Raw genomic sequence first — 25,443 nt, forward strand, 5'->3', positions numbered from 1 at the left:
TAGTGTAATAAACTCTAGGACTACAACTTTGGAGTTGAAATGAGTTCACTTTCTCCCTGGAACAACCACAATAGGACAATTTTTATACTAGTTCAGGCATTTGCCATAAGTAACAATTCATTGGGCCAAAATGAGTGGAACAAATCATGATAGTGAAAGCATCAAGGAGTCTCCATGCTCTGCGCTTAATTCATTCAATTTCCTGCTAAAGTAGAATTTCTTGCATTACTGTTAGCCCTTCAGGTCAGCATAGAGCAGCAGTCTCCTTCATTTCTTCTGGAAACTTTCCACTTTGGAACTCCCAAAAGGGTAGCCAGCAGTCACCAAGGTGGGTTGTCTCCCACTGTGTGGTTCATGAAACCGGTAGGTGGGCAGCTTCCTTCTGGTTGCCATGGAAATGACCAGGGTCACTGGCCCTCTGAAAACGGAAAAGAACAGCAAGTGCAAGAACAGGCATTCCATCCTTCCTGCCTTGCAGATTATACCAGCTGTCAAGCCAGAGAGAAGCATCAGGCAGAGGTCTGGGAGTGGCGGAGCCAGCCTTGCAGTGGAGCTTGAGATGTAAGTAATTTCTCTGTTCTTTTTTGAAAAGCATGTCTAGCTTAACAGTTTTTAATAGCTTCATAATTTCTGCTGCATGGCAGGAAAGTTCTGTGATGGTTTGAAGAATCACCATCGGCACCACCTTCTTCTTGTAGCGTTTGCATTTCCTGAATATAACGCATACTTATAAGTCACTTTCACCGTGAAACACTCCTTTAAGATTCCAGGCATGTGAATTGCTCTTTACTGAGATTCTGCCTTTAAAAGGAAATGTTTTCAGTACATTAAGCAAAGAATGAAATGGTCTTCTCAGTCCCTAAATAGATAAACTCACTTAGGTTAATATTATATAACAAATATCGCTGTGGAATCTGAGCTTCCTGTTTCTATTTTTAAATCTGGCTAAAATAAAATAAAAAAAGAAAACAAAAAAATCCGGCTATATTTTCCTGGTCTTTAATGCTAAATAACAATTAAATGAAAGAGATTTGTGTCATATCTCCTTTCCCTACCGTGATCACCAGCAAAACTAGGAACTCTCAAAACATTGGCTTTTATTGTTTCTTCACTCTGATTTTATCTAATGGTATTATATTTACTGTTTATTTACACACTATTCATAAGAAAACATAGGAAGACAAGAAGAAACCAAATTTAGATGAGCATCAACATTTGGATTGGTTAACTTTTTAAAAAATTGGTCCTTGTATTCAAAAGTGAAACAAACACGATAAGTACTGTAGTAAAACAGTGATGGGGATATTTTAATCAAAACCAGTAATCCTTACACAGTTCTGCATATATTCATTGTTTAATAAATATGTTTTGGGGCAGTTTTTTAGCAATAAGTATGTTGGTGTATATTGAGGAAAGGAAATGTTTCAAAAGAATTGTGCATAATATTTATAAAAACCTGTCCTTAAAAACTACCAAAAATTTCAGACCTCATTTGCCTGAAATGTTTTTTAATGAAAAGGGTGATATTTCACAAGTTTTTTACTTTTATTTTTATACCAAACAATTCAATGTAATGCATTATTTAAACATAATGTTTGAAAGGCAAAAAAGATTTCTCATCATGTTGTTTGACAGAAATTGGGCATTTTCTGAAAATAACAGATTCAATACAGTATCTATGGAAATGAATACTTTTCAACAGTTGACATAGCACTCCCAATTTTCTTTTTTGCATCAATATTTTTATTGCTTGAACCTAGTATATGATCCACTTTTAAAATTCAGGGTCTATGGAATTCCCTGGCAGTCCAGTGGTTAGGACTTGGCACTCTCACTGCCAGGGCCCTGGGTTCGATCCTTGGTCAGGGAACTAAGATCTCATAAGCCACGCAGCGCAGCCAAAAAAAAAAAAAAAAAAAAAAAGAGGGCTTCCCTGGTGGCGCAGTGGTTGAGAGTCCGCCTGCCGATGCAGGGGACACGGGTTCGTGCCCTGGTCTGGGAAGATCCCACATGCCCCAGAGCAGCTAGGCCCGTGAGCCATGGCCGCTGAGCCTGCAGAGTGCAGGCTAGGCCCGTGGGCCATGGCTCACGGGCCCAGCCGCTCCGCGGCATGCGGGATCCTCCCAGACCGGGGCATGAACCCGTGTCCCCTGCATCGGCAGGCGGACTCTCAATCACTGCGCCACCAGGGCAGCCCCAACCATTTCTTTTTTAAAAAAAAAAAGTGTTCTGATGCTTGTGCATAATAGAACTCACTTCATTCCTTTTATTTCCCGTTCATCTAGTGTGAGGTTTCTATGCACACTTGAGGTTAGAGGCCACGGAGTCTAGTAATAGAATCCGAGGCACGGAACATCATGTGAGTAGGAACTTGACCCTGGGGTGGGAAATGAAACTGTAATATCCACCATGACTCCTTAGAGTATATTTGGCTGTCTGGGTTCAAATCTCAGTTGTTTCCTTCTGGCTCTGTGACTTTGGCCAAGCTATTTAACCTCTCTGTGTCTTCATTTTCTGATAAGAAAATGGGGCCATAATATCCCCCTTTACGATTATTGTAAGGATTAAATGAAATAAAACATGTAAAATACTTCATACAGTACCTGGTACAAAAGAAGCACTTATTAAATATTATTAATCTTTGAAAAATATGTGTAGTTCTTAATTTCAGTCATTTTTCAACACACATGGAACTCCCACATTTCTTATTTGAAAGTACATTGCCTCTTATCGACGACCGTTTTCTATATTTAGCTAGTTTCGCCCTGGGAACACAGGGCTGAGGAGCAATAAAGGTGTGTGTAGTAAAATGTTAATACAATAACATCTGTTCTCTATCTAGTAGTCTGAACTCTCTTGGGAGTCAAGAGTTGTATATTTGACGAGTTAAGTCTGAGGTGTCTGTTAGCTATTCAGGTAGAGCTATTCAAGTGAGATGTTGGATACATGAGCATGAAGCTCAGGGAAGGGGGTGGGAGCCATTAGTCATCAGCATATAGATAATAGTGAAATCCAGGGGTTAGCATGCAATCACCAAGGGAGTGGATATACACAGAGAAGAGAGCCAGGCGCCAAGCCAGGGGCATGCAAGCCAGGAGCATGTGATGTCAAGGAAGAACAGAAAGGTCTTTGCTCAGGAAGGAGGGAGCTGGCAACCATGTTGAATGCTGGTGAGAAGTCAAGCAAAATGAGAAGAGGACATTAACCATTGGTTTTGGCACATTTGGGGGGTGGGGGTCACTGGGAATCTGATAACAATCATTCCAGTGGAATGACCCTAAGAACAGCCAGCTTAGAGTGGCTTAAAAAATCTAACATAAAACAGGCACTGGGCTCTCTGTATAATTATAAATTTGCTTGCAAAAGATTGGTTTTAAATGTATTTTATGGTTAACTGATGTGGACCTATAAGAGGTCTGAGGTAGGCAAGCACTGTCATCCATGAATCTAGCCTACTAAAGATCCATGAAAGATGTGAAGACAGTTTAAGAGATGAGGGGGGGGACTTCCCTGGTGGCACAGTGGTTAAGAATCCGCCTGCCAATGCAGGGGACATGGGTTCGAGCCCTGGCCCGGGAAGATCCCACATTCTGCGGAGCAACTAAGCCCGTGCACCACAACTACGGAGCCTGCGCTCAAGAGCCCGCGAGCCACAACTACTGAACCCACGTGCCACAACTACTGAAGCCTGTGCCCCTAGAGCCCATGCTCCACAACAAGAGAAGCCGCTGTGATGAGAAGCCTGTGCACCTCAATGAAGAGTAGCCTCCACTCGCCGCAACTACAGAAGGCCCCTGCGCAGCAACGAAGACCCAAAACAGCCAAAAATAAATAAATAAAATAAAATAAATTTTAAAAAAAGAGAGAGAGATGAGGGTGGTTTCTTAGCAGATGAGAAATAGAAAACACTCCTGACGCAGGGGGCAACATAAGTAGCATGAGGGAGGCATCACACACACACAAAAGAAGACAATACACACACACACACACACACACATCCATGAGGACTTGTTCTAACAATATTCCCTGATGCCGTTCCATTCCAGTTTTGATCCATTTCCCATAAAATGATCACTTCTCATTTGCATTTCTGAACTGCCTTGGCTCCAAGGTCATTAGGAAGCCAGGATCTTCTCTGTGTCCAGGAGCTTTATGGGATTCCTTTGGAGTCATGCCTAGTCACCATTTCATGGGCATTCAGTTTAGCCCAAGTTGTGTTGACCATATTATCCACTAGAGTTCTGCTCTTGTCACAGAAATAACCTTCAGTGAGTCATCGATGAGGTCAGGAGGCATTCTTTTCAAATAAAATTCTTATGTTAGAATAGTTTTAGACTTACAGAAAAATTGTGAAGATAGCACAGAGAGTTCCCATATACCCTGCACCCAGTCTCCCCTATTATTAACATCTTACATTACTGTATTATACATTTGTCACAATTAATGAACCAATATTGATACATTATTATTATCTTAACTAATATCTATATTTTATTCAGATTTTCTTAGATACCTAATGTCCTTTTTCTGTTCCAGGATCCCATATTACCTTTAGTTGTAGGCACATAAAAACCCTAAAAAATCTTCCAAGAAAGCAACAAGTTTCAAATTACCTTTGGTTCCAATATTTGTAACTAAAACCACTAAAGGAAAAATTTAACTCTTACTTGTCTAAAATCTAATGGTTGAATACAGACGAAAGGAAAAAGCTTATGGCTTACATCTCAAGGAAATAGTTTAAGGTATTTTATGGGCTGTAATAATGTACAACTGTAAGTGGAAGACCTGAATCCCTTTTTATTGTTCTGGAAGCAGATAATTAAAATATTAAAGGTCTGCCAGCATTTTTTGGTTTCTCATCTCCCAGCAAAGGGATTACTCAGACTTATTTTCCTTGGCAACCTCACACTCATATAATACAGGCCCAGCAATTTGAGCAAAGCTCTCCCTGAATTAGTTTCACAAGACTGGATGCTTAAATGTTAGATTGTGGGGAAGTTTGCAGCAGGGGTTATTATAATCCCTCAATGGAGAGCAATTAAGGCAATGGCTTCTGATGCCCACAAATATGTGTGAGATCAATATACACTAACTCAGCTCATGCCTCCCTTAAGCCTGGGGAAGCCATGTGGAGTGAGGGAGAAGGACAGTGATCTGGGGTCCTGACTCGGGGTTCATGATCCCTGTCCTAGGTGAGTGTGTTCCACCCTTTGTCCCCATCAGATTCACAGAAAAGTTCCAAGGCAATGCAAACTTAGTCGATGCTCACTGGTGAAGTCACAAGAGGTTGGGGATGCCTCATGGGTCTTTCGCCAGATGTCATTCGATGACCTTCAAGGAGACTCACAGGCAAGGCATAAGATATTGAGCATAAATTGCCACCCTCTCACCAGTACACAAAATCTCCTTATACTTCCTCTGTCATGGCTGAGCCACATGCTGAAATTCCTGCTAAAGAAGAAGATGGATTTTGCTTGCTAATTTGATATGATACACTCCACAATTCCAGGCGGTAAAAGGTAAAAGAGGAAGTAAAGGATCAATAACATGCCTCTCTGACTTAGCTAATATAGGGATTTATTTGGATAGTATAAATATTTACGGAGTGCCTCTATGAGTCAGGCGCTAAGGACTGGGGAACCCATGGTCAACGTGAAGACCAGGGGTCTCTCACATCAGAAATCTGACTGACACAGCGTAGCAGGGGCAATTGTTCCAGCATCCAATAGACAAACTCATGGGCGAAATCAACATTCAATTAAGCTGAATGCTTTCAAAACATAAAACGTCTGCTTTTCAGTTAGTTCTTTTAAAAAATAGCTTCATATATATATATATATATATATATATATATATATATGAAGCTATTTTTTAAAAGTATTTATTTTCTTGGCTGCATCAGGTCTGAGTTGTGGCACGCCGGATCTTTGTTGCGGTGCTCGGGTTTCTCTTTAGTTGTGGCACACGAACTCAGTAGCTGTGGCACGAGGGCTTAGGTGCCCTGCAGCATGTGGGATCTTAGTTCCCCAACCAGGGATTGAACCTGCGTCCCCTGCATTGGAAGGCGGATTCTTTACCACTGGACCACCAGGGAAGTCCCCAGTTAGTTCTTAATTATCTTAGTCTAGACGCTTTTGAGCACTTTAGTTCATTTCTATCATTAACCACGTTTAATCTGAAAGCAGTAATCCAATTGATACTTGAAGAGATCCTGGCTTCACCAACCAGTGGGCACAAATAAGGTTTAATTAATATTAATCGCTTGTATCTAGTTGGTTTGTGCTCCCATCTACCTGATACAGGTCCTTGCCTCCTTCCCACCCCCATGTCTACACAATAGAGTCTCCTCTAATCATTTCTTGGGGTCCCCAGGAGTGCCTCACCTGTATTCACAAATGGTCCTTTCATGTGCCTCTGTCCCCAGCCACCACTGGATGTTGACTGCCCCCCACATGCCACTGCCATGGGGCTCCCTGTTACCTTGTTGCCTGGAGAGCAGTGTCTGGGGACATCCCAGTCTGTCCTCCAGGAGAGGCCAAATGACGCTATCTGCCCCTCATCCCTCTCTGTGCCAGAGCTGGGCTGCCCTCAGTGCAGAAGTGGGGAGAATGACTCTGTGCCCTGCTCAGTGTCACACTTTCTCACCTGGGCAGGGGCCACTGTGCCCCGCATCTCCGAGTTTTTGAGAGCCGTCCATGCAGTATCTGCCTACAACTCCACTGGATTCAGCCCAAGGCTTTAATTAGTCTGGGTTAAGAAGAGGCAAGTCGGGCTTCCCTGGTGGCGCAGTGGTTGGGAGTCCGCCTGCCGATGCAGGGGACGCGGGTTCGTGCCCCGGTCCAGGAGGATCCCACATGCCGCAGAGCGGCTGGGCCCGTGAGCCATGGCCGCTGAGCCTGCGTGTCCGGAACCTGTGCTCTGCAACGGGAGAGGCCACAGCAGTGAGAAGCCCGCGTACCGCAAAAAAAAAAAAAAAAAAAAAAAGAAGAGACAAGCGCTGTCCCGTCCCTCCACTCATTCCTGCCCCAGACCCTCACACATCATCTTTATTCTTCCTTCTTTTTTCTCAACAATTCTACATATACAAATAAGCACCTGAATACGGTCACCCTGTGAACTCATAAGACGTGTCCAGATGCACCTGTTCAGACTGGGCTGGGTCCAGTACAGGGCGGCTACTCTATGACAGCTCCGAGCTTGGAACTACAGAAGAATGGAAAGGAGTTTAGGACATTGTTACCCTAAGAGCTTATGATCCAGTCTAGTGAGAGTAATAAGACACATGACACAACTAGTGAATACTGCAGGGCTGTGAATAAAGAGGAGCTAGTGTGTTTGATCCAAAAGTGGTTTGATTGGGTGGTTTTGTTTCCCCATAATTTCTGTATTCCTTTCCTATCACCATTCTAACAAATTCCCACAAACTTAGTGGCTTAAAACAACGCAAATTTATTCTTTCACATTTCTGGAGGTCAGAAGTCCGAAATCAGTCTGACTCGGCTAAATTCAAGGTATTGGCAGGGCTAATCCTTCTGGAGACTCCAAGGGAGAATCCACTTCTTGCCTCTTCCAGCTTCGAGAGGCTGCTGGCATTCCTTGGCTTATGGCCACATCACTCCAATCTCTGCTTCTGTTGTCACTTTTTCTTCTCTCTCTCTTCCTGTATCCCTCTTAGAAGGACCTTTGTGATTACGTTGGGTCTACCCAGATAATCCAGGATAATTTCCCCATCTCAAGGTCTTTAACTTAATCATGTATGTAAAATCCTCCTTGCTTTGTAAGGTAATATTCATAGGTTCTAAGGGTAAGGACATGGATATCTTTAGGGGCCATTGTTCAGCCCACCACAATATCCAGCAAGCACAGTAGAAGATCAGAAAGAAAGTATTTTGTTTTTGTTTTTGTTTTTTTGCAGTATGCGGGCCTCTCACTGTTGTGGCCTCTCCCGTTGCGGAGCACAGGCTCCGGACGCACAGGCTCAGCGGCCATGGCTCACGGGCCCAGCCGCTCCGCAGCACGTGGGATCTTCCCAGACCGGGGCACGAACCCGTGTCCCGTGCATCAGCAGGCAGACTCTCAACTACTGCGCCACCAGGGAAGCCCCGGAAGAAATAAGTCTATCTTTATGCACAGATTCCTTTCCGTAGAACCTTCCCCCGTCTTTTTAAAGCAATATAGACTCACAGGAAATTCAGAAACACTGAAAAACAAAAGTAAAACTCACCCATAGGAGAAGGAAAAGCTTCTCCTTTGAGTAGAATGCCAACTATCAATAATACATAGAAGTAATGAAGGAGTTAGAAAAATCACTATTTTGCAACCATTATAATCCTTGAGTGAGGAGCTTTTTTTTTTTTCTTTGCGGTACACGGGCCTCTCACTGTTGTGGCCTCTCCCGTTGCGGAGCACAGGCTCCGGACGCGCAGGCTCAGCAGCCATGGCTCACGGGCCCAGCAGCTCCATGGCATGTGGGATCTTCCCGGACCGGGGCATGAACCCGCGTCCCCTGCATCGTCAGGTGGACTCTCAACCACTGCGCCACCAGGGAAGCCCAGAAAGAAAGTGTTTTGATCATATTCCATACTCTTGCTGTCTCTGTAAACATTTTACACACATTTAAATTAGTAGAAATGGGAATTGGACAGTTATTTCCATTTGCCAGACTTGCTCACTAATAATTTCAAGGCCTCGCATTCCTCAGAATTTACAGGAGGACATTTGTAAATTAGGTTCAAGAAAAAACGATACAGAAAGATATTTTTGTTTTATGCTGAGCCTGTTCTCTGTTCAAATTTTCAATGCAAGCAGTGCATTAAATTAACCATTACTTTAGATTTTGGGGAAGGTGGCTTTGGGGATGTTCTAATATCCCAAATATATATATATTCCTATTATCACTATAATTCTGACATTACAAAATGACATAGTTTATGAATAATACTATAGTACTCTGTGTATTATAGTTGCTTATGAGGAGTAGTAATAGTACTTAAGAACAGCACTAATAGACTATATATTTTGACATGCACCTTGCTTTACTCTTATTATAACCTTGTGTGCTAGGTATTATCGTTCCCATGCCTTATTGAGAAAAATGACTCAGAAAAGCTCTTTGGCCCAAAAATATTCAGTGAGTTTAACAATCATAAAAATGCTTTAAATTGTGTCCCCTGAAGACCCGAATTGCATGCTTGAAGCTAATCTGGCCTAAATTCCAACTTATGGAGACATGAACTTGTATTTCCTCTTTTTCTAGATGAGGAAATCTATCCGATGATAGCCAATAGTGTAGGTCTTACTGTATAAATCAAATGAGAAATTGATCCCATCAGAATCACAGCGAACCCCGCTTCCTGGCTCTCACGACGGACCATGTGAACTTTGATGAAGGGGAAGTGATTTTTGTCAACAGAGACTTAACAAGGCGGTGACTTCAGAATCCCTTGGAAGGGTGTGTGAAAATTCAGTGGCTCGTACCAGGGACGGGGAGTGTGCCGTTGTGGAATGTGAAGAAGAAAGAAAAGACAACACTTCTCCTAGTAAGAAAACATGGGGGAGAAACCCAAATTAGCTTTCAACATTATAAGCCTTGAAATATTAAGCAATCAGAACGTTATTCCTCTTTCCAACATCATCTTACGTAGTGCTTCTCTCTAAACTGCCTCCTGCAGTGCACTTGTGGAGCAGGGCCAAGGAAAAGGAAGATGCTAAAAATCTTTTTGTTTCAAAACATCATTCTCAAGGTCCTCCACCTCAAGCCTTCATCCAGCATCTCTACGAGCGTCTCACCCACAGAACACAGAGTAGCCAACATGTCCTCCCTGGCCTCCACGGGAAGGGTGATGGCACAGCCACAGCCGAGTGGGAACTGGGCCTGAGAACAGGGGGCCACACAATTCTGGGTCCTAGAAAGGAGTCTCAGCCCACACTTCTCCTGTATTTCTATTTAACCCTCGCTATCCCTCTAACAAGGGGCAAGGTAGGGATAAGGCTTAAAGCGCAACCCCCTTGGGCAAGAATGTGTTTACTTAAGTCTGTACTAAGGCGTAACCAAGTGATATTAGACCCCTGTATGAGTGGGGTTTTAGCACCAGGCATCTGAAAAGGGTGGATGAGGGGATGACCAAGGCATGAAGAGGAAGGCACAGCAAGGGGACAGCAGAGCAGGAGCCTCGAGCTCATTCCCACCTCCTCAATCCCACTCTCTTGTGCTCTCTACCCCCTCAAGGATTCCAGAGAGTGAAATAAATTTATCTGGAGAGCCTGGAGTCAGCAAATGGAGAGAGATAAACCTTCAAAGAAAACACAAAAGAAAAGTGTTTTCTCACTTAGAACTCACTGTTTTCTGGTCTCTGCCCCTCTAATTCCATCTGCACCTGGCACCTCCATGAACGTCCTTAAGCACAGATCTACACGGGTCTCCCCTGCTTACAAACCTTCAGCGCCTCACTTTTGCCTCTTGCAGGGGCCTCCAAAGGGGGTGTGTACATCCAAGGGAGTACACGAGCCAGTGGGGTACAGCTGACCATACTCAAACTTCCATTTTTATTTTTCATCTGAAGTATTTAAAATTCTACTCTTCGTGTATAGTATAATTGTGGTATTTCTAATACCTTTATAAATTAAAAATTATATCTACTGGGGAGGGGTTTTATTGGTGGGGTGAAGATCAGAAGCGTTTGGAGATCAAACCGCTTAGCTTGGCTGGCACAGTCCCGGCCTCATGGCCCCAAGACATGCCAAGTACTCTAGTCTGAGATTTTTGCTCAAGCAACTCCTCTATTTATGCAGCACCTCAGCTTTCCTCACCCCATCCCCTCTCTTCTCAGTCCACACAGCACCATCTCTGGGAGCCTTTCCCATTTCTCCCTGCCCAACACTTGGTCTGTGTCTTTAATAAGCACTTGCCATGCACATCACCTTATAGTTAGTTGCCCAGTTGTTTGTTCCCAGAGTACATGCGATGTTCCCTGAGCAACCCATTAGACTCCAGCAGTGAGCGAGGCCATCTTAACTGCTGTCCACGTCAGCAGTGTGTGCCCTTTTGACAAAATACACTCCAAGAGTATGGGTACACGTCTCACTTTGTGGGATACACCTAAGATTCCAAATTGTCTCCTTTTCAGGAATTCCTCTCATTTTCACCACCTCCAAATCTTCAAGGATTTTTGCAGGGACACACTCTGGGGATTACATTTGGGAGAGACATCCTCACTTAGCTCCACAAGTCCTGCTTCAAAGTGGGTTTCTTGGGATGTCCAGACGCTGGATTTCTTCTCCCTTTCTTCCCCGTGCTGCGTTCAGATTTATATTTCAGACTGTCTGCTTCTTGCTGGAGCATCTCATCAGTGTCTGCTTCTCTTCTCCAGTTTCTTCAATGGAGTCTTTCCCTTAATTCTATTTGCACTTAAAAAAATCACTTCTAATTTCCAATTCAACTTACATCTGAATTAAAATCTGAAATCACTCAATTTTTGATTGCAGTAAGGATTTGGAGAGTGTCACTCTATTTTCCCACAATCGTATGTCTTGTCTTTTGTGTTAAGACTATCAAATTCAAAGCATCATTCTTCATGACATTTCAAATCTGTTTCAGGCAAATGGTCCAAATGCGATCCTCCCGCTGACACAATATCTCCTTACTAGTAATACCTTCTTATAAACAAAACTAGTCCAGTTTGAAACATTCCTTTTGGAGCCAAGTATAAACATTATCTACATTTTGGGTGTAATCCTAGATTGAGAAGGAATCTGTGTGGAATTTGTTTTGAAGTAACTGATGTCTGTATCTGCTCAATTCAGGAGTCTTTGCTTTCATGCAGCTAGCTGCTAGTATTAATTGCTCTCAGAATTTCTCCAACTGAGATTTAAAAATAATATTTCAAGTGAGTCTGAATAGGAGCTCTGGTTTCTAAACATGTTCAGTGATTCAATGATCAAAGATTTAATGGCCATACCTTGTTTTCAGCATCTTGCCTGAAAAGCTTAGGTGGACTGACACCACCTGAGCTTCTTTTGTCATGGTTGCATAAAGCTGTTCATTGTATCTCACAACCTAGGTATGTCAGAAACTTCTAGTGCCCACCAATACCCACATTCTCCTCTCCTCTCCTGGCCAAGTGCTGGGCTTCATTTCCAAGCTGCTTGCAGCCACATGGTACCATGTGGCTGAGTTCTGGCCCATGAAATGTGGGCAGAAGATACTGTGGAGGGGACTTCCCTGCTGGTCCAGTGGTTAAGACTCCCCACTTCCCCTGCAGAGTGCATGGGCTCGATCCCTGGTCAGGAAACTAAGATCTCGCATGCCGCACAGTGCGGCCAAAAAAAAAAAGAAAAAAATACTATGGAGGACCTGAGAGCCCTAGAAGTTGGTCTAAATAAATAAATAAATAAATAAATAAATAAATAAATAAATAAAGCCTGGGTCACTGAATGACTGTGGAGCGGAGCACACCCTCCCTGCCTACACCCCCCTTTTAATGGAATTAGGCTGCATGTAAGGGAGAAATGAACCTTTACCCTAGTTTCACTGTGCATTTGTTCATTAGTAGGCAGACTCCAGCATGGCATAAGCAGAATGGCCACAAAGAAAACCCACGCCCCCTGCCCCTCCCTTTGCCTCTGGCCCTCCCTATGTCCCAACCTTAGGGGTGTGGAGGGGGCTTATATCAGGACACAGTCTGCAAATCTCAGTGATGGAGCCCACAAAAAGCTGGGATGCTGAGAAATGATCTGTCAGAGGAAGTCAGAGGATTCCAGCCCCACAGGACCCCTCAACTGCCCCTTCCCACTGCCACCCCTGCCAACCTCCTATCCTGTCAATCCCTCTATCCTACTTTTGATTTTAAAAATTCTGGTCACTCTATGCTAATTACGTAGGTAATTTTCCTTTTATGTTTCTCACTCAAGAAATATTTCTCAAATCAGATATTATGAACTTAACCACTCCCAGGCAGTCCTAGGTACAGACTTAATATCCCATACAAATTGTTATTATAATTATTATCACATTACTCTGTGATCATTGGTTCCAGTGTGTCTTTGACTGGGGTATAACCCCTTGACGAAGCTCTTACTAGCTTGATTTTCTAGCACAGTGCCTAGCACAAAGCAAGCGCTCAACAAATGTTTACCAAGTGACTGAAAAAAGCATAGTGTACCAAATGTCAGTGTACCAAGACACTTTTTTTTTTTTTTTTTTTTTTTTTTTTTGTGGTACGCGGGCCTCTCACTGCTGTGGCCTCTCCCGTTGCGGAGCACAGGCTCCGGACATGCAGGCTCAGCGGCCATGGCTCACAGGCCCAGCCACTCCGCGGCATGTGGGATCCTCCCGGACTGGGACATGAACCCACGTCCCCTGCATCGGCAGGTGGACTCTCAACCACTGCACCACCAGGGAAGCCCCCAAGACACTTTTAATTGCTTCTTATAGATATCCCAGTTCAGATTGGCTTGAGTAGGGAAAAAAAACTTGGCTCATATATTTTTAAAAAATCAAGGAAGAATGTCAGGCGTGGCTTGATCTGGGTGCTGAGAAAAAGATTGTTAGGAATGTCTCTCTACTTCTTGTCTCTGTTTTCCTCTGTGTTGGCTTCATTCTCAAGCTCACCCATTCTGGACACAAGGCAGTTACCAATAGATTCGTATTTCCCTTCTACAAGCTGAGCAACCCCCAGAGAAAAAAGTGTGTTTCCCAACAGTGCCCCCGCTACCATGGCCAGGAGCAGGTCAAGGGGCAGGGGCAATGTGATGTATCTGTGCTTACTCTGCTTATGCCAGGCTGGAAGTTGCCTACAGATGAATAGATACATAGTGAAAGTAGGGTGTTCATAATCCACATTCAACAAACCTGAAGAAAGAAATCCATGGTAAAGCTGAAGGAGATCCTTAAAAAACTAAAAAGAGAGCTACTGTATGATCCAGAAATCCCACTCCTAGGCATATATCTGGAGAAAACTATAATTTGAAAAGATACATGCACCCCAGTGTTCACTGCAGCACTATTCTCAATAGCCAAGACATGAGAGCAACCTAAATGTCCATCAACAGAGAAATGGATAAAGAAGATGTGGTACATATATACAATGGAATATTACTCAACCATAAAAAAGAACAAAATAATGCCATTTGCAGGAACATGGATGGACCTATAGATTGTCATACTGAGTGAAGTAAGTCAGACAAATACAAATATCATATGCTATCGCTTATATGTGGAATCTAAAAAAAAGGGTACAAATGAACTTATTTACAAAACAGAAGTAGAGTCACAGATATAGAAAACAAACTTTCGGTTACCAGGGGATAAGGGTGGGGGGGGATAAATTGGAAGTTTGGGATTGACATATACACACTACTATATATAAAATAGATAACTAATAAGAACCTACTGTATAGCACAGGGAGCTCTACTCAATACTCTGTAATGGTCTATATGGGAAAAGAATCTGAAAAAAGAGTGGATATATGTATATATATAGCTGATGCAGTTTGCTATATACCTGAAACTAACACAACATTGTAAATCAACTATACTCCAATAAAAATTAAAAAAAAAACTGTAGGAGAAAAATGTCCAACTAGCCTCTCTGTGGAAACCCCATCAACTGGTTACCAGGGATACTTGTCCCCCTCTGTAACCCTTCATGAGGCTTCAGGCGTCTGGCCTCCCTGTTCTGGCCTTCAAGTTCCCTGATGTCCGGAAGGCAGCGCCCTCGCTGCTGAGGCCCAGCCAGGGCCTTGACTGCTAGGAAGTTGCTCACAAATCCCTTTGGGGATCTCCAGCTCCACTGGAGAGCTCCAAGAAATCCATATCTTTTTCCCTTCTTACCCCTTGTCTTCTTCCATGCACGCCTCTGAATGGTAACAGCACCTAAAAGAATGAGGGAGACACTTTTGTCACCAGGTTCCAGCTGATGTATAGATGCCCATCCCTCCCTTTCCCTCTAAGGCTGGGGTCAGAGCAGGCCATTGATACTGATGACAGTATTCCTAGTTCTGGGATGACGGGGTTACTGGGACATGAAGTCCTAGAAACCTCCTGTGGAATCTGGGACAGGTGATCATCTAAAATTATCTGTATTTAATAAATTATGCACTGTTCCTGACTAAGTGGGGTGTTTGCCACCACATTCTAACACTATTTAAAACTGTTAAGCCTCTCGTTCAGGGAGAATTCTACATATTTCTCAAAGCCCTTTCTTTTACTACAAAATGAACTAATGAATAAATCCTTTAAGAAAACCCTGTGCCATGGACCTAGAGATTGTCCTACTGAGTGAAGTAAGTCAGACACAGAAAAACAAATATCATATGATATTGCTTATATGTGGAATCTAAAAAAATGGTACAAATGTACCCATTTACAAAACAGAAATAGAGTTACGGATGTAGAAAACAAACTTACAGTTACCAAGGGGAAAGGTGGGGGAGGGATAAACTGGGAGATTGGGGTTGACATATACACACTACTATATGTAAAACAGATAACTAATAAGAACCTACTGCATAGCGCAGGGAACTCTACTCAGTACTCTGTAATGACCTATATGGGAATAGAATCTAAAAAAGAGTGGATATATGTATATGTATAACTGATTCACTTTGCTGTACACCTGAAACTAACACAACATTGTAAATCAACTATACTCCAATAAAAATTAATTTAAAAACCCATTTGAAAAATCCATTTTTAGAAAGAATAAAAACACTACTTATACTTAAAAAAAAAAAGAAGAAAACCCTGTGCCAACTTCAAAATAAACACAAACACTATCGAACACCTTATCCAGTCTCCCGAATGGATTTTAGCCTACCTCTCTCCTGTGATCCTATATTTGTGTGTACATTCAGGAGAGCTTTCTCGGTTCAGCCTTCCTTGTCTTCCTCTTTTGCAGATGAGCCCTTGGGGCAGGGTCCGGCTCTTGCTCTTTTTTTTTTTTTTTTTTTTTTTTTTTGCGTTACACAGGCCTCTCACTGCCGTGGCCTCTCCCGTTGCGGAGCACAGGCTCCGGACGCGCAGGCTCAGCGGCCATGGCTCACGGGCCCAGCTGCTCCGCGGCATGTGGGATCTTCCCAGACCGGGACACGAACCCGTGTCCCCTGCATCGGCAGGCGGACTCTCAACCACTGCGCCCCCAGGGAAGCCCCTGACCCCAGCATTTTTAGCTCCGCCCCCCACCTTAGGTTCCACATGGACTTACTCTGCCACCTTGTAGCCTCATCTTGCTCCCTGAGGGATGCAGGTCTGCCCGGCTTCTTTCCTGCTGTTACCATCCTCTCTGGACACATGTTTAACTCCCTGGAGTGACCGTCCATCAATCCTTCCTTACCATGCTTCCTGCAGGGGGCCATCACTAGCTCTGGACTCCCCTATTCAGAGGTCTTATCCCCAGTATCTTGCCATGCCCACCACCATATGTATAGATGCACTGAACTGTATTGTTTGGTCTGTATGTTCAGTCATCAGCTGACTCAGGAGAAATTTCCTTAGTTTTGCAAAACTGAAATCTGGTGCCCTATTTCATAATGTGAGGCTTATTCCAATCACACCATAAAAGAAGACCACACATCTATTATATGCCAGGCACTGTAGGGCATTTTCCCCCAAACTGGACATCAGGGCTGCTCTTTAAATTAAACATGCATTCCTACCTTATTTAGGTCATTTAACGGTGCTTATAGATTGCTTCCTTTTGGAGCCCTATAGTAAGTTATTTAATAAAGTCAATTTATAAAATTTGTTCTGGGAAAGGAGTAGAGAAATCAGGATCATTGTGATTAACTGGTGTGTGATTAATCTTTTCATTGTCGAGTAACACAGTTAAAGTGGATTCTAATACTGGACTAGGAGACCAGGAAGAGTATGAATGGTCCTACAAACAGATTAATATGATCGAGGGGAGCATGTTTGTCTAGTTAGAAATTGAAGTTTACCATTAACTAAATGTTTCACCGGTATTCATGCTGTGTTCACAGGTAGCACGTGGGTAGCTGATTCCGACAAGGAACTGTTTGTCTCCTGAACTCCAGGAAGTCAGATATTGAGGGGGGGTGGGGGGTGGAGATATGTGCCTGTTTAGAGAGTAGACAGGTATTCAGTACTGGCAACGGGAAGTTTGGAGGATGTGCGCACTCAAATCACTCCAAATCCTTGCCCACAGACAGGCTGCGGTAGGTCTCCTGTCCGGCATCTGCTCTTGCTTACTTGTTGGCATGTTAGTCTCACTACCAACAGACATCACGGGGAGTTTTACAGCTCAGGTGAGCAGAGTTCATGGGATTGGCTGAGGCCTCCCAGGAGGTTCTGAGAAAAGAGCATTGCCTGCACTTGGGCTCCTAACGTTGCCTGCCTTTGCTAGAAACTGCAAGAGAGAAAGTTTAAGACGGGTTATTCAGGGGGCTCCTTTTCCGGAAGCTGCACATTTCTAATGAGAGGCTGTGATCACAGAGCTGCACATTTTCTTTCAGGTGAGTTCCAATGAATCGGCTCATGAAGGGGAAGCTCGCTGGCCCAGCCTGAGACAAGAATGGCACCACCCTCTGGGTGCAGCTTCCTTGTGATCGGTGCACTGGGAGTCTTTGCACTTGACTGCTTCGCGACAGCTCAGAAGAACAGCACACTAATTTTCATGAAGGAAAACACCATTCGGAAGTGCAGCTGCTCTGCAGACATCCGTGACTGTGACTACAGTTTGGCCAACCTGATGTGCAGCTGTAAAACCGTCCTGCCTTTTGCAGTCGAGCAAACCAGCTACAATGACCATTTGACCATCTGGTTCACAGACACATCTGCCCTGGGACCCCTGTTGAACTTCACGCTGGTCCGGGACCTGAAGCTTTCTCTGTGCAGTGCCAACATTCTCCCCACTGAGTACCTGGCTATTTGTGGTCTGAAGAGGCTTCGCATCAGCACCGAGGCCAAGCATCCCTCCCCAGAGCAGAGTTTACTCATCCATGATGGTGGGGAGAGAGAATCCAGAGAGAAGCCCATGTTGTTACACCAAGGCTGGCAAACCTGTATGTATATCTCCTTCTTAGATATGGCACTTTTCAACAGGGAGTCATCCTTAAAATCATACAGTATTGCAGACTCTGCCAGCGTGGCCAGCAACTTCCCCTACTTTTCCTACTTTAAAACCTTCCCAATTCTAAGCAACAGAAGCTATGTTGTCACATTCATTTACTAACATTGTAACTGTGTCCAACCTTTGGGACCTTTGGCACATTTCAACAAGGAATCTGTGAACAAGGTCATGGGTATTCCTATCCTCCACTTCACTTCACCCCCAGCCCCCATTCTGCCGGCCCTCTCTGCTCTGCTCATACCCATCCATGGTAAAACAAAATAAAAAGAGCCAAAAACCCTACTTGATTCAGTCCAGAAATGAGCCTTGAGGGCCAGCTAGAGGCTAGGTCCTTGCTACTTGGGGGCAGGTGGAGAAATGTCAGATCAGAAATGGAGAGACCAGTACACCCCAGGAACTGCTTAGTGGAGCTCAGCAGAGGGGATGACCCCCAAGAAAGGCGTCTTCCTTCAAAACATTGCCTTAATTTTTTTTTTTTTTGCTTCATTTTGTTAGAGAGGTTGGAATTCCCCTAAGTAGAGAATGATAGACTTCAGCATTTTGAGACCGTGAGTGCCACAAAATGATTAGGTTCTCTTAGACTGGTATTTTCCAAATATCTTGTTAAGAATATTCACATTGAGAAAGGGTAGTCTTGTGAGTGTGTTCAGTGAGGGAGGTTTGAAGCTTGGAGGATAGGGTGGGACCTTAGGACCCAATGAGGGCACTAGGGTCCTGAGGAAGGGATACAGAAATCAAAATTGGAAGTCACAAAAGCCAAGTGCATTGGGTTTTTTCCTTAGAGCAAGGCCTAAACCCAGGGAAAGTTTTCCTCTTCTAGTCCTTCATGTCCTTCTCTTGTCTTGCCTCCTATCTTTGGCCCCGCTGTACCACTTCCCCCTTTTTCCTCTCATTGTCTTCATCCCCCTCCTCCTCCTCCTGCTCCAGAAATCAGAACTTAGATTAATACCGGGAGAGCTATGTTTGACTACACTAGGGACTAGCTTGGGAATGTAACAGTCCCTTATAACATTACTCCCATGGGTAAATATGCCCAGATTACTAATAGATAATTAATGAAAGAACTTTTAGCACTCGGTCCATTTGGAAGTTTAAGACTGGAAAGCCAAGATACTTTGTATGATGGGGTTAACACAAAACGGTTTTATGTGCATTGATACAAGGAACTCACACAACATATTTCTTTTTTTAATTAAATTGACTTGGGGATTCCCTGCTGGTCCAGGTCAGGATGCCACAGTCTCACACCTGAGGTCCCAGGTTCAATCCCTGGTTGTGGAAGTAGGATCTTGCAAGCCATGTGACACAGCCAAAAAAATAAAAAATAAATACATTTAAAAATTAATTAAACTGACTCATCATCGTACGAAAAAAATCTTCTCTCCCAGAGACCCAACTTACCATCAAAGTGGAATGTAAAGAATCTGTGGCAATTATGGTATAAATGTCTAAATTCAGAGTGCAAAGAATTTGAAACATTACTGAATTTATGATATCATAATAAGAAATAGTTCTATTATGAAATGACAGGCTGTCTTGGAATTGATGACTTTACATCACATTCATCACATTTTTCTCTTAACCTTAACACAGGGTGACTGAAATAACCTGAAATGTCTACATTTGCTTAATTGGTGGGGGATTTGGCCATTCGAGCTAATTAGCATGCATCTATAATGTCAGTGTTTAAATTAGGCCAAAACTAAGACCAAATATGAATTTTAATAGAAAAATGTAATGACCTCATTACTGACATTGTATTTGAGAGGTAACATTAAAGTGATGGAAAAGAAGAAAAACAGAGGGAGAAAGAATGGCAAGAAGGATACAAGTGAAAAGATTAATAATAAATATATTTACTGTCATTAGTTACTGAAAATGTAACAAATTGAATTTTAACAGATTTTTATTAATAAAGTATAAAATTAACTGATGTTAGACATTATGAGCATCTTAATGTACATATCTCCCATTTGGTGGCTTTTAATAGTTTCAGAGCCCTTTCACATGTGTTTTAAGTGATGCTTATAAGAAATAATTGTGGGTCAATGGGACTTAAATCAATAGAGGAGGAAAGCTAATTAAGTTATAAATCAAGCCTGAGGTTGCCAGGTTTCCAGACTGAAATGCAGTTCAGGTTGTGCTGACAGAGGACAAATAAGCATATACATGGGGAAACAGGGCATTTGGTGCTCAGTCACAGGGTTGGGAGGACAATAGGGAGTGGTGGGGATTGTGGCAAGCTGAGCATGCACATCCACCTGAAGGGTCCACAGCAGTGCAAGCTGGCTGAGTGTCACTGCCATGGGAGAATACAGCAGGGCCAGATCTGATCCTTCAAGGGAATTAGGAACTCCAGGTGATTTGTAAATGTTGGCACATTATTCTGCTTTTTTGTTTGTTGCTTTAAATACCACTGTGTGGGTCAGACTATGTCAGTGGTCCCCATGGAGTCTGGGACTAGCCATTTGTCACCTCTGATCAGTGGTGTGCTAGTAAAAGTTTAACCGCCAGCTCTCCCCCCAAAAGTCTGTGTGTAGATATAAATGTGCATAAGTTTATTATAAATTTTATTGATAGAAAGGATGTGTAGCACAAAATTTACAAATGACAGTAAAATGTGTAATGCTCTTCATTATAAACTCTGTACGCAATTAACTCTCAAAGAATGCTTTAGTTGATTTTTGCCAAAATCTTGTATCCAAAGCCAACCTAGGGTGGCAATTGATGAGCAAGTATAATTCTGGCATAAGTGTTGGTTGATATTTTCATTTATGTTAGGAGTAAGAGGAAAGTTAAACAATAAAGACGTATGTGGGAATGTCACTTGTTAGTCAATGATGTAAGCAACTTCTTTGCTGAATCAAATAATTGGTTTCAAATACTGGAGGAAATCTTCCTCAATTTAGGGGACTAGTCACAATGTAAGGGCTACGGACATGATACATTTTTAAGTTTAGTCTGCACTGTTAACATTTTTCCCAACACACTCAACAAAACAATAAATAAAACCCTGATATGTAGTGTTTTTAAAGACATTTTAAAGACATATTTCTTAGCTTTATCCACTGAGAGGGCCAAGAAGCAATGACACTCCTGTAGCAAAAAGCACACCGATACTTACATTTTGGTTCCTCAAAACCATTCCCCATTAAAACAAACAAAAAAACAACAACAAAGAAAATAGGACCCCGGGACTTCAACGCCCGGAGCCCGTGTTCGATCCCTGGTCAGAGAACTAGATCTCACGTGCTGCAACTAAGTGTTCACGCCGCAACTAAAAGATCCCACAGGCGGCAACTAAAACCTGGTACAGCCTAAATAAATAAATAAATATTTTTAAAAAAGAAAATAGGGCCTTGAAGAAATAACTGATTCCACAGGGCTAGGGTAGCAAAAATTTAAGGGTGAGCCTGGAACATCTTAATGTGACAGAAAGTAAGAAAAGCTCAATCAACTGATGGGGACATATAAAAAAATATAGAAGTCAGCTTAAAGAATTCCACTGGTCACAAAGGGACCATCTGAGCATCAATATGATCAATTACCAGAGTGGATTTTAGCATATTGACTTGAAAAAAAATTCCATGAGTTAGTACTGTCAAAACAAAGGAAGGAAGGAAGGAAGGAAGGAAGGGAGGGAGGGAGGGAGGGAGGGAGGGAGGGGAGGGGAGGAGAGGGAGGGAGGGAGGGAGAAAAAGAAAGAAGTGGGAATGGGGAAGGGAAAGTACTACTTTACAGAAGAATGGCAAGTAATACATATAGAAGGAATAATAGAAATACAAAATCACCATTTTGCAAACACCACAATAATAATTAATTCTGTAAAGAATCATTAATGGATGCTAAAATGATTGGATGAAATATTGTCTAAAAGTATTATCATCCTGCAGATTATTTATAAACCACAAATGGCCCCTTTATGATGGAGAAAGGTCCCTAAATGAGTGACTGAACTTACTGGGACAAATTGGCATCATGGGCTGCCTGATGTGATACACTGAGAAGGACACGTTACCTATGTAGTATTCTTGCCTAAAATGTTAAACCTGCATCTAATCCAAATCCAAATTGAGGGACATTCTGCAAAAACAACACATAAGCAAACCAAAAAAACTGGCCTGGACTTTGCAAAAATATCAGTGTCATGAAAGTTTTAAAAAAGGGATGAGCTGTTCTAGAATGAAGGAGACTAACTAGTCATGACAACTAAATAATGTGCAATCTTCACTGGATTCTGAATTGGGGAAAAACCAACAGCTATAAAAGACAGGAGAATGGGACTTCCCTGGTGGTCCTGTGGTTAAGACTCCCGTGCTTCCACTGCATGGGGTGAGGGTTTGATTCCTGGTTGGGGACCTAAGATCCTGCATGCTGTGCGGCATGGACAAAAAAAAGGGGCAGGAGAAGATAGATGTCTCAGCTCAAGCAAAGAGAGTAAATATCTCTTTCTCTGACTTTTGGTTATATTCAGGCCCTCAAATGATTGGATGATGCCCATCCACACTGGTGAGGGTGATCTTACCTCTACCAGACACCCTCACAGACACACCCAGAAATAATGTTTTGTCAGCTGTCTGAGCATCACTTGGCCCAGTCAAGTTGACATATAAAATTAACTGGCACAAACAGGAAAAGGCAACTCCATAGAATAAGCATCCATTTTATCTAGTGAGAACAAACTGCTGTCCCCTTCATGATGGAAAGGGTCTAGTATAATGAAACTGGCTCGTCCTCCCAGGGAGTGATCCATATTGGGGGATCAAGATTGGTCTCTGCTGTTGACAGGTTGGATGCTAAACAGATCAGAGGTCCATTTGAATCCATACAGAACCTTCATCCCTGACACCATGGCTACTTTGTTCATGAGCCCATTGGGTAAGCACAGGAATAGCTAGGGAAAGAGGTAGACTGGTATCTATAGAATGAGTCATCTCACCCACCTTATTATTGAGAGCACCCTTTTTGGTGGGGGCACTTTGGAGTATTCACATAGACACAAACGTCCTCTTACCTGTGCCTATTCTGAGTCTATGCTTATAACTCTTCCCCACATCTCCTTGTCTTATTCCTTCCAAGTCCTGTAACATTCACCCCAGCCTTTCTTCCCCTGGGTTTTGTGAGAGAAGTAAATCATATCGAAAATGATTTGAACGACTATTCTCTCAATTCTCCCAAGATGGAACACACCTAGATGCATACAAGATAAATTAATTTATTACGTAAAATGGATACCTTTGGGCATTATAGCTAATTGTCTGTAGGAACCCCAGTTGAGAAGTGGTGATTCAGCCAAGCCATTAATTACTACTAATGAGTCAGAATAGATCTGTAGTTCTACTCATGTTCTTTCCAGGCAAAGCAGACAATGAGATGAACTGCTTGGTGTTCTTCTGCTGGGAAGGTTTCCCTTCACTACTTCCCTCCTGCCTATGCCTGATTGGGGCTATAATGCTACTGAGCCCACTTCAGATGATGTCAGCACGTCATGTGGAACCATATGTGTTCTAGACTTGAATTTTGTCTTCCTTAATCAATTGGTCATAGGTATGGCTCAAGGGACAGTTAGCAATGCATCAAGAGTAAGAGCAACAAAGCACAGAGAACAGGTAAGTACTCTTTCAACTTGCTTGTGTCTTCAAGATCGCTAGCATCCAGTCACATATATATGACTTCCACTCATTTATAGAGGGCTGTTTTGCATGCCCATCATTATATTTTTAGTAGATCAGATAACTTCAGTTTATTTGGGACAACTAAGATCATACGGTCACTTGGTGTCCGATGGTTAAATATTCAGTCTCTATTAGGGCTTACATCAAGCCAGGAGCAATTTCTCAAAAGGAGAATACTTATTTGTCATTTAATTGAATTCAACTTCAGCTTACTACCTGATCCATACTGGTCACAGGCCTAGGATTATCCTTACTATAAGAGTATTTAAAGCCACAGGACTTAATTTGGTCACCTAACAAGAGAGAGAAAAAGAGGGCCCAGGATCAAACAATAAAACACCTGAATACTTAGGGATCACTTAGAGGAGAGCCAATAAAGGGTTGACAAAGTTAGTGAGGAAGGAAATAACATGAGTCTGGGATGTTTTTGAAGGAATGGTGTTCTGGTAAACGTTTAATAATCAGCTCTCAAGGAAAAAGAAGTCCAATTTGAGGCATTTGCTGGTTTCCATGGTGTAAATACTCCTACCATGGCCAATTTCAAGCTACAGTGTGGCATCGCTGAACTTGAAGTTGGGAGATGTGCAGAATCAGCTCTGTAAGCTAGAGGAGCCAGCCCCAGCACACCATAGAGAGGACAGTGTTTTCAGTAGGAGAGTGGGGTCAGTTCCCTTGAAGGCTATTGATGGGTCAAATAAGGTAAACATAGAAGGGTCCTCTGGCTTTGCGAGAGGTAAGTCATTGGTGACCTCAATAATGGAAGTGTTAGTGAAGTTGTAAGGACAGAAGTCAGGTTGGAGAGGTTTGAGGAATGAATGGGACATGGGAAAGGGCTGGAGTTAGTGAAGACAAGTGTATGGAGAAGTCTAGCTGTGAAGGAGACCAGAGAAACAGAGCAGAGGCTGGAAAGAGGGGTCAAAAGGAATTTTAGGATGGACTTACTAACATAGTGTGCATGCTGGTGGGAATGACACAGTACAAAGTGTTGATGAGGCAGAAGACAGGAAGGCCCAAAGAGTGAAGCCTTTAAGGGGATAGAATTCTGAGCACAAGTTGATGAATTCATCTTTGATAGGGAGAAGGCCACGTTTTTCATTTTCATGAGTGGAGGCAAGGAAGAGGAGTACAGATGCAAGTTGGTTTGTAGATGTGGTTCCCTCTGATGGTTCTCTCTTTTCAGTAAAGAATTATGTAGTTATTAGTTGGGGATAGCATGAAGGGTTTGAGAAGAGGTACATAATACTCTCCTGGTATGGGAAAGCACACTGACCAAGGGAACATTAAAAATACTAGATAGGGGCTTCCCTGGTGGTGCAGTGGTTGAGAATCTGCCTGCTAATGCAGGGGACATGGGTTCGAGCCCTGGTCTGGGAGGATCCCACATGCCGCGGAGCAACTACGCCAGTGAGCCACAACTACTGAGCCTGCGTGTCTGGAGCCTGTGCTCCGCAACAAGAGAGACCATGATAGTGAGAGGCCCGCGCACCACGATGAAGAGTGGCCCCCTCTTGCCACAACTAGAGAAAGCCCTTGCACAGAAACGAAGACCCAACACAGCAAAAATTAATTAATTAATTAATTAATTAACTCCTACCCCCAACATCTTCAAAAAAGAAAAAAAGTCAATTTACCTCTTAAAGTATTTCCTGCTTCTTCTTTGCTTATTGGTTTGCTAAGAGCTA

At 42.9% G+C, this 25,443-nt stretch overlaps 1 protein-coding gene across 3 annotated transcripts; it reads left to right on the top strand.

The window, feature by feature from the left end:
* Positions 1–507: 507 nt before the first annotated feature.
* Positions 508–20,898, top strand: EPCIP (exosomal polycystin 1 interacting protein). Of its 3 annotated transcripts, none has more exons than XM_081235381.1 (2): positions 508–561; positions 17,470–20,898. In XM_081235381.1, the coding sequence occupies exon 2, from the start codon at positions 17,529–17,531 to the stop codon at positions 18,186–18,188; it is 660 nt and encodes a 219-aa protein (XP_081091507.1). In that variant the 5' UTR covers positions 508–561; positions 17,470–17,528; the 3' UTR covers positions 18,189–20,898. The 3 variants fall into 3 exon arrangements, with proteins under 3 accessions (XP_081091507.1, XP_081091506.1, XP_081091505.1); XM_081235380.1 differs by lacking the exon at positions 508–561 and adding an exon at positions 17,092–17,172; XM_081235379.1 differs by lacking the exon at positions 508–561 and adding an exon at positions 17,134–17,262.
* Positions 20,899–25,443: the final 4,545 nt, after the last annotated feature.

This window comes from Mesoplodon bidens (assembly GCF_964165515.1).
Source record: "Mesoplodon bidens genome assembly, chromosome: 5".
Lineage (NCBI taxonomy): Eukaryota > Metazoa > Chordata > Mammalia > Artiodactyla > Ziphiidae > Mesoplodon > Mesoplodon bidens.